We start from the raw sequence: 9,926 nt of genomic DNA on the forward strand, positions 1-9,926 counted from the left end.
TAGAGGGCATTATGCTAAGTGAAATAAGTCAGAGAAAGACAAGCACAGTATGAGCCCTTTTATACGTGGAATCTCTAAAGAAAAAAGCTCATTAGATAGAACAGACTGTTGGTCACGGGAGGCAGAGTGTTGGTGGGGAAGTGAGAGAACTGGGTTATGTTGGTCTGTCTGTTTAGTTTAAATGAATGGAATAAAAGTTTTAAACAGTAACTGGTAAAAATCGAAGAATGAAGCATTTTGTTTCCTCTTTATGTTTTATTTTGAATATGAAAATAATTGATGAGAAAAGAAGAATTCGGTCAATAAATGTAGCAGAAATACTAGAATTAGAGTAACAAGTAATGAAACAGTGGATCTAGACAGAGCTTTCCTCAACCAAAACTTCCAGGAGACTGCTGAGTCCTAATGCCCTGAAGTAGGGGTCAGCTAACTTTCTGTAAAGGGCCCTGGAGGCCATGCAGGGCAGTGTTTCCATAAAAGTGTGTGTGTGTGTGTGTGTGTGTGTGTGTGTGTGTGTGTGTGTTTAACAAAAGTAGTTTGCTACCTGCCCTACATGCTGTAGTTTTTGCTCGGCCCTAAAGCATCCAATTACATGTGTTGAATTAACTTCTGTCCCGTGTATATTTACACGTAGTACTAGGTGGTATACACCTTGGAATTATTGAGAAAACAATCAACGCAAATAATTTTCTCTACAGTTTACTTCTGTCTTGGAACTGTGTTTGATCTTTAGGTATAGGAACTTTATAATGGAAGGATCAGGTAAACACGAATGGAATTAAACACCGTAGAAGGAAAGGTAACCATATATTGTGTCTGCTGAGGTGATAAAAAAGGAAGTACAAGCATCACCTATGTAATAACATTGCCAAGAAACACACCTGTTTGTCTGGTCAAAGGCCCTCATAGAACTACCCCAGGGCACATTAACACTGTGATGAGAGTGCCACTTGCTAGATCTGGAACGTGGGAAATTCTGCCAAGGCAGAATGACGCAACTTCCCCACCAGGTAAATTGGAGAGGACACTGTTACACATGCCACTGAATTTAAGAGACACGCCGACCAAATGCACTGGCTGCACCTTTCTGGATTTGATTTGAACAAACCAACTTAAAATTGTTGAACAAGTGGGTAAGTTTGACCGTGACTCAGTATTTGACGTTAAATATTAAATAAATCATTTTATGTTCCTGAAATTCATACAGAAGAGTAGAGGACCAAGTATAGCCAAGATAATTTAAAAAAAACGATATGTTCGGGACACTCATTCTACCAGATAACAGAATAAAAGCTGCCGTGAATGTGGGAGAGTGTTACTGGCGTGGAGATGGGTGGTGAGACCTGGCAGTGAACAGCCAGGAACAGACCTGGTTCCTCACCAGGCGCTGCCAGCCCCATTGCCGCCTGATGGACTAAAGGCCAAAAGCTTTTTGAAGAAAACATAGGTGAGGGTCTTTAAGATGCTGGGACAGAAAGAATTTAAGTAACAAAAGCACAAAGTACAAGGGGAGGAGATTGATATATTTGATGACATTAATTGTTTAAAATTTACAAATGACTAAAACACCTTAAACAAAGTGAAAAGATCAGGGTATGGAAGAAGATAGTTTTACAAAGACTTCTTATCCACATTATTTAAAAGCACTTCTCCAAATCATTTAGAAATCCAACAACCCACAGGGAAAAAAGGCAAAGTATATAATAAGCAGGGTATTCACAGAAGAGGATAATAAACATGAAAATACATTGTGTCGGGCTTCCCTGGTGACGCAGTGGTTGAGAGTCTGCCTGCCGATGCAGGGGACACAGGTTCATGCGCCAGTCCGGGAAGATCCCACATGCCGCAGAGCAGCTGGGCCCGTGAGCCATGGCCGCTGAGCCTGCGCGTCCGGAGCCTGTGCTCCGCGATGGGAGAGGCCACAACGGTGAGAGGCCCGCGTACCGCCAAAAAAAAAAAAAAAAAATTAGAAAAAAGAGAAAATACGTTGTGTCATTCCAATCAGGAAAAGGCAAACAGAAACATCAGAATTCCATGTCACATGTATCAGGTTAGAAAAATTGCTAAAAATTTACCCTTCGATGTGAGAGTGAGGTAGCTCACGTCACTTGTGAAGGAGTAGCTGTGAGCCTTTAAAGGCTCCACAGTGCACCTGGCAGGTCCCTGCTGCCGTGGACCCTGGAGGGCTCACCCGTGCTCGGGACGGCGCCTCTCTCGAAAGGGTGGTTCTTAACGATGCAAAGAATCAGAGTCCTAATGTTAAAGTTTGACAGTTTGGTATGTGGATATTCGTTAATTTAGTTATACTTTTCTTTAAGCTTGAAATCATTCTCTTTGTTAAAAAACAATTTCAAAAGTCGTTTATAGCAAACTGCCGCTGATTAGTTAAAGCAGATACAGATTCTCTTACACGTAGAAGTTGATTTATAAGTGAGCATGAAGTAGGAACAGAGGGAGCTTGGTGGGAGCACGCTGCCTGCAGGTTTAGGGCTGTGTCGTGCTCCCACCGGGCACCTTCCCGGGCCTCTCTCTCCGTCGTTGGGTCTTGTCTTCTGATGGTGTTCTGCATTCCTTGCCTCTCTTCCGCCCTGCTGGCACGAGGGCCAGGCAGGGCAGCAGTGCAGTGTCCAGTATGTTTCTTGTGGCCGCAGCTGGGAGCCAGAAAGCGCCCTCCCTCTTCCAGCTCCTGGCCCGTCCAGCTGGCTTCTTCCCTCGCTCGCAGGAGACCGCCTCCTGCACTGGCGAGGGTGCGCCAGCTGCCATGGGTGGGGTGGCCGCGCGAGCAAGGACGGCTGGTGCGAGAGCTGTGATGGGCTTGTACCGTCCTGGGTGTGTTTGGATTGAGGTCTGGTCCTAAAAAGGGGATGTTGTCTTCTTGCTGGAAAGTTAGGAAGGGCTTCGGGTTGTCAGAGCGGGTGATCCTCAGTCAGTGCTCTACTTTTCCCTGTCCCTGTAATTCTGCTTTCCTTCTCTCTTGCTCTTCCCCGTCCCCATCCAGGGCCCGCCTTCCTCCCTCACCCCCCAACCTGAAACTTGGTAGGACTAAGAGGAAATGGGTCCATAAAGCATTGCATCTCTAGCACCATCTGAATCAGCAAAGAGAGGACTCAAAGGGAGCAGAAGTCAACGTTTGGTGATCTGTTTCCTTCTCTCAGAACAGAGAGAAGGGCCCCTCCGGAGCCCCCGACGCACCTGTGCTTTGTGTTCATGCAGATCGCGCCAAGAGAAGGAAGCTCAGGGAAGAGAGGGCCTGGCTGCTGGCTCAGGGGAAGGCGCTCCCGCCCGAGCTGTCCCACTTGGACCCTCACTCCCCGCCGCGGGAAGAGAAGAGGACGAGAGACCCGTGAGTGTTGAGCGGCCCCAGGCCTGCCTCGTCGTGTCCTTAGAACAGCCCTCTGTGGTGGGTCGTGGTCAGTGCTTGTGAGCTCCTTCCGCTGCTGTCTGACTTGTTGGGTTGTTATTCTTTAGATCACAGAAGTACTTACTAGAGTAGAGTAAAACCTGGGAAAGAGTGTGCTACTAAATCACGAACATTACAGAATCATAAATGAGTTCCAACCATCATTTTGTAGATGAAAAAGGTGATAGTCCTCTTTGGCTAAAGTATGCTGACCCTCATCCTCATCGTATTTTCTGGAGCGTTCTCAGTGTTACAGACTTACCTTAACAAAGATTTATTGGGACTATTCCAAATCTGGGTGCAAGTGAGCTGTGTGTCAGGGTGGTTCAAGAGCACCGAGGAGAGAAGGTGGTCTCAGTTACCGTTAATTTCTTATTTTCTGATTCACAGCTTTGAGCTGGATGATGATTTCACTGCCATGTATAAAGGTCAGTTCCCACGCTCAGCTCCCGCGTTCTGTTTAAGCGTGTTCCCACGTCAGTGTGTTAATCCAGCTCTCCTCTTTGGCCCTCAGTTCTGGACGTGGTGAAGGCTCACAAGGATTCCTGGCCCTTTTTGGAACCAGTGGATGAATCGTATGCCCCTAACTATTACCAGATTATTAAGGTAGAGGTGGCCTTGTCAGCTGTACGCGACTGTGGTGTGTGCATCTTTAGTGATCTGTGTTGTTGTGTGTAAGTTCATCTGCTGCCCCGCAAGGGTCAGGGTTGCTGGGTACATCCAGGCTTTTGAGCAGCTCCGAATGGTGTGATTCCTCTGCCTCGCAGGAACTGCAGGATGCTGTGTTCTCCAGCATGTGAGGATTAACGTTTCCTGTTGTAGGTCCCCATGGATATTTCAAGCATGGAGAAGAAACTGAATGGAGGTTTATACTGTACCAAGGAGGAGTTTGTGAATGACATGAAGACTATGTTCAGGAATTGTCGAAAATATAATGGGGAGAGTAGTGGTAAGTAGAAGAGGGTGTTGCTGTGGATTCACACTGGTGCACCAGTAGGACCAAGAGTAACTCGCCTCCTCTTTTAGAAACACACCTTCTAGAGATTCAGACCTTTCTTGGGGACCATAAAGAGAATGTGTGTTAACGCTGTGGGACGGGCGTGCCGGGCCCTGTCCCGTCCCACACGACCAGAGGGGCAGCGGTGGCTGGTGGCCCAGGTCCTCATCTTTCTCCAGGCCCGCCTGGGTCTGGTTGTCCTCGGCCTCCACCGTCAGCCCCTTTTGCATCACAGAGCAGACCTCTGATGACACAGCCGTGTCGCTCCAGGTGCTGAAACTTGAGCTCACAATGCCTTCTTTTTTTTTACTAGACAGATTCAGTGATTGTACTTAATGTTTCTGCAGTTTGGCATTAAAGAATTCAATTTTTACTGGTTTGGGGTACTGGATTCACTGTCCCAGCCACACAGCCTGGAGACCAGAAACCGTGTCCTGGTTTCTTGTCCTGGCCTCGTGCCCCTAGCCCTACAACGTAGGACGCGCTGCAGCCCAGGCAGTCTCGCAGTTGAGCCCGGGGCGGCCTCGTTGCATGTTTGTGGGTGGAGGTCTGGGGGCCTGCCCAGCGGGGCTCACGCCTCGGTCCCCCACAGAGTACACCAAGATGTCGGACAACCTGGAGAGGTGCTTCCACCGCGCGATGCTGAAGCATTTTCCCGGTGAGGATGGGGACACGGACGAAGAATTCTGGGTCAGAGAGGAGGAGAAGCGGGAGAAGAGGCGTGGTCGGGCTGCACGCAGCCACGTGTGCACCCGCTCCCGGGACTCGGAGGGGCCCGGCCGGAAGCAGCAGCCCGCGGAGAACGGAGGGAAGTCTCTGCCCCCTGGGCGCCGCGCTGCCTCCTCTGGGGCCAGTGAGAGCAGCGGCTCCGTGCAGCCCCCTGGCGAGGTGGGCACCCCGAACAGCCGCAGCCTCCCTGGACCCCTGCATTATGGTGGACCCGGCCAGGCACCCCTCTCAAGCCAGCTGGTGAGGAGCAGCTTTGTCCTGTTGTAGTTTCCCCTGGTGGGGACCGGGGGGCGGGGCGTGAAGCCTTCTCAATCAACTCCTCTTCCAAAATGGTGTTCCTGCTTATGGATGCTCTCTTCTCCCCGTCTGCCCCTCCTCTGTCCTTCCTTTATTTTAAATCCTTCTTTTTCAAAATCATTTGGACCACACATTCTCAACACGGGCATTAACCCCTTTTAAGTCAAAGGCACAGAGGTACATACAGTATGTAAGTGAACCCTTCACGAGGGGAGCAGTTGGGGAGAACACTGGCGGAGGCGGCTCTGGGGAGAGACGAGGACGGGAAGCCCCTGCTCTGGGCCCTCCTGTGGTGAGTGTGCGCACAGAGCAGGTGGAGGCCTTGTCCTCCAGCAAGACATTCGTCTTCCGGATGTGAAGGGTGTGCCTCTTCTCTTCTTCTTGCCTTTGCTCCGTGTCCTCCAGAGGCCAGCAGGACAGGGAACATTTTGTCCTCTCCGAGGGTCGGATCCTGCCACCATCCGTGTCTCCTCTGGAGCCCCAGAGCCGCACCCCGGCGGGTCTGGACAGCAGCCCCAACCTTTAGCAGCGCAGGTAAGCAAACTGCTCAGCATGCACAGGTGCAAAGGTGCGTTTCAGAAATACAGCCTCTCCCCAGGTTAAATTGGACTTGTAATTTCCCATTACCTTGTGGTTAACACATCTTCTCTTTTGTTGTTGCCAGCCTCCAGCTGGAATTAACCACCACCGAGGCCCCCCCGACGAGAAGCCGGTGTGCGGGGGGCTAGCGCCCCTTGCTGACATGGGATCGCGTCCTGGACCCTCGCTGCTCGGGCAGATGAGCAGCCCCGGCCAGGAGGGGACTATGTATCCCCCAGCTCATTTCCAGCCAGGCTTTATCCCTCCCAGGCACAGTGGGGCTCCGGCCCGACCCCAAGCCTTTCCCGAGAGTTCAGAAATCCCTCCCAGCCACATGTACCGATCCTACAAGTACCTGAGTCGAGTACACTCTGCAGTCTGGAATGGGAATCACGGTGCTACAAATCCAGGACCGTTGGGGCCAGATGAGAAGCCCCCCATGGGGCCAGGACCCTCTCACCAGCCTCGTACTCTGGGTCACATGATAGATTCCCGAGTGATGAGAGCACCCCTCCCCCCAAACCAGTGGCCAGAACAATCGGGCTTCCTACCTCATGGAGTTCCTTCTTCGGGGTACATGCGACCACCCTGTAAACCTGGCGGACATCGGTTCCAGCCTCCTCCAGCACCAACGCAAAGTTCTCTCTTTGGAGCACCGGCCCAGGCCCTGCGGGGAATGCAGGGCGGGGACTCCATGCTGGACAGCCCAGAGATGCTCGCCATGCAGCAGCTTTCCTCGCGGGGGTGCCCACCAGGCATGCCTTACCGCCCCCGCCAGCCCGTGCCGCCCCCCGCGCCTGGCCCTTACCCCCCAGTGGGCGTGGCGGCCCCCAAGCCTGCCTCGGGGGACCCTGGGCGGACACAGGACAGCAGGGAAACACTGGAGCCTGAGAACGGCCGAGGTAATTCCCAGCCTCACCTTCATCTGCCCTTTGGCTCTCTAAGCTGTTAATTAAGGACTCACCTTTTTTTTTTTTTTTTTAACATCTTGATTGGAGTATAATTGTTTTACAATGTTGTGTTTCTGCTGTATAACAAAGTGAATCAGCTATAGATATACATATGTCCCCTTATCCTCTCCCTCTTGGTCTCCCTCCCACCCTCCCTATCCCACCCCTCTAGGTGGTCACAAAGCACCGAGCTGATCTCCCTGTGCTATGCAGCCGCTTCCCACTAGCTAGCTGTTTTACATTTGGTAGTGTGATATGTCCATACCACTGTCTCACTTCATCCCAGCTTCCCCTTCCCCCTCCCCGTGTCCTCAAGTCCATTCTCTACGTCTGCATCTTTGTTCCTGTCCTGTCCCTAGGTTCTTCAGAACCTTTTTTTTTTTTTTTAAGATTCCATATATATGTGTTAGCACACAGTATTTGTTTTTCTGACTTACTTCACTCTGTATGACAGACTCTAGGTCCATCCACTTTACTGCAAATAACTCAATTTCGTTTCTTTTTATGGCTGAGTAACATTCCACTGTATATATGTGCCACATCTTCTTTATCCATTCATCTGTCGATGGACGCTTAGGTTGCTTCCATGTCCTGGCTATTGTAAATAGTGCTGCAATGAACATTGTGGTATATGACTCTTTGAATTATGGTTTTTTCAGGGTATATGCCCAGTAGTGGGATTGCTGGGTCGTATGGTAGTTCTGTTTTTAGTTTTTTAAGGAACCTCCCTACTCTTCTCCCTAGTGGCTGTATCACTTTACATTCCCACCAACAGTGCAGGAGGGTTCCCTGTTCTCCACACCCTCTCCAGCATTTAGTGTTTGTAGATTTTTTTGATGATGGCCATTCTGACCGGTGAGGTGATACCTCATTGTAGTTTTGATGTGTATTTCACAGGTGATTAGTGATGTTGAGCACCTTTCATGTGTTTGTTAGCAGTCTGTATGTCTTCTTTGGAGAAAGGTCTGTTTAGGTCTTCTGCCCATTTTTGGGTTGGGTTGTTTGGTTTTTTGATATTGAGCTGCATGAGCTGCTTGTATATTTTGGAGATGAATCCTTTGTCCGTTGCTTCATTTGTAAACAGTTTTTCCTATTCTGAGGGTTGTCTTTTCGTCGTTTATGGTTTCCTTTGCTGTTTTAAGTTTCATTAGGTCCCATTTATTTTTGTTTTTATTTCCATTTCTCTAGGAGGTGGGTCAGGTCAAAAAGGATCTTGCTCTGATTTATGTCATAGAGTGTTCGGCCTATGTTTTTCTCTAAGAGTTTTATAGTGTCTGGCCTTATATTTACTTAGGTCTTTAATCCATTTTGAGTTTATTTTTGTGTACCGTGTTAGGGAGTGTTTTAATTTCATTCTTGCGCATGTAGCTGTCCAGTTTTCCCAGCACCACTTATTGAAGAGGCTGTCTTTTCTGCATTGTATATTCTTGCCTCCTTTATCAAAGATAAGGTGACCATATGTGCGTGGGTTTATCTCTGGGCTTTCTGTCCTTTTCCATTGACCTATATTTCTGTTTTTGTGCCAGTACCATACTGTCTTGATTACTGTAACTTTGTAGTATAGTCTGAAGTCAGGAAGCCTGATTCCTCCAGCTCTGTTTTTCTTTCACAAGATTGCTTTGGCTGTTCGGGCTCTTTTGTGCTTCCATACAAATTGTGAAATTTTTTGTTCTGGTTGTGTGAAAAATGCCATTGGTAGTTTGCTAGGGATTGCATCGAATCTGTAGATTGCTTTGGGTAGTATAGTCATTTTCACAGTGTTGATTCTTCCAATCCAAGAACAGGGTATATCTCTCCATCTGTTTGTATCATCCATAATTTCTTTCATAAGGTCTTTTGTCTCCTTAGGTAGGTTTATTCCTAGGTATTTTATTCTTTTTGTTGCAGTGATAAATGAAAGTGTTTCCTTAATTTCTCTTTCAGATTTTTCATCATTAGTGTATAGGAATGCAAGAGATTTCTGTGCATTAATTTTGTATCCTGCTACTTTACCAAATTCTTTGATTAGCTCTAGTCGTTTTCTGGTAGCATCTGTAGGATTCTCTATCTATAGTATCATGTCATCTGCAGACAGTGACAGCTTTACTTCTTTTCCGATTTGGGTTCCTTTTATTTCTTTTTCTTCTCTGATTGGTGTGGCTAAAACTTCCAAAACTGTGTTGAATAATAGTGGTGAGAGTGGACATCCTTGTCTCGTTCCTGATCTTAGAGGAAATGCTTTCAGTTTTTCACCATTGAGAATGATGTTTGCCGTGGGTTTGTCATATATGGCCTTTATTATGTTTGAGGTAAGTTCCCTCTATGCCTACTTTCTGGAGAGTTTTTATCATAAATCGGTATTGAGTTTTGTCTGCATCTTTTTCTGATCAGATGGTTTTCATCCTTCAATTTGTTAATATGGTGTATCCCACTGACTGATTTGCATATATTGAAGAATCCTTGCATTCCTGGGATAAACCCCACTTGATCATGGTGTATGATCCTTTTCCTGTGCTGTTGGATTCTGTTTGCAAGTATTTTGTGGAGGACTTTTGCATCTATGTTCATCAGAGATTCTGGCTTGTGGTTTTCTTTTTTTGTGACATCTTTGTCTGGTTTTGGTATCAGGGTGATGGTGGCCTTGTAAAATGAGTTTGGGAGTGTTCCTCCATCTGCTATATTTAGGAAGAGTTTGATAAGGATAGGTGTTGGCTCTTCTCTGAATGTTTGATAGAATTCACCTGTGAAGCCATCTGGTCCTGGGCTTTGCTTTGATGGAAGATTTTTAATCACAGTTTCAATTTCAGTGCTTGTGATTGGTCTGTTTATATTTTCTGTTTCTTCCTGGTTCAGTCTCGGAAGGTTGTGCTTTTCTAAGAATTTGTCCATTCTTCCAGGTTGTCCATTATATTGGCATATAGTTGCTTGCAGTAATCTCTCATGATCCTTTGTATTTCTGCAGTGTCAATTGTTACTTCTCCTTTTTCATTTCTAA

The 9,926-nt window shown here is 47.7% G+C and overlaps 1 protein-coding gene across 3 annotated transcripts in view; it reads left to right on the forward strand.

The window, feature by feature from the left end:
* CECR2 (CECR2 histone acetyl-lysine reader) overlaps positions 1-9,926 on the forward strand; it is a 70,447-nt gene that overhangs the window by 51,118 nt on the left and 9,403 nt on the right. For all 3 annotated transcript variants that reach the window (XM_028490785.2, XM_055085402.1, XM_055085401.1), the window contains 7 exons: positions 3,214-3,343; positions 3,791-3,828; positions 3,915-4,006; positions 4,223-4,349; positions 4,990-5,366; positions 5,829-5,957; positions 6,088-6,904. In XM_028490785.2, the coding sequence (XP_028346586.1) occupies positions 3,214-3,343; positions 3,791-3,828; positions 3,915-4,006; positions 4,223-4,349; positions 4,990-5,366; positions 5,829-5,957; positions 6,088-6,904 (1,710 nt within the window). The remainder of the gene's footprint in view (positions 1-3,213; positions 3,344-3,790; positions 3,829-3,914; positions 4,007-4,222; positions 4,350-4,989; positions 5,367-5,828; positions 5,958-6,087; positions 6,905-9,926) is intronic.

The sequence above is a fragment of the Physeter macrocephalus genome, chromosome 6 (assembly GCF_002837175.3).
Source record: "Physeter macrocephalus isolate SW-GA chromosome 6, ASM283717v5, whole genome shotgun sequence".
NCBI lineage: Eukaryota > Metazoa > Chordata > Mammalia > Artiodactyla > Physeteridae > Physeter > Physeter macrocephalus.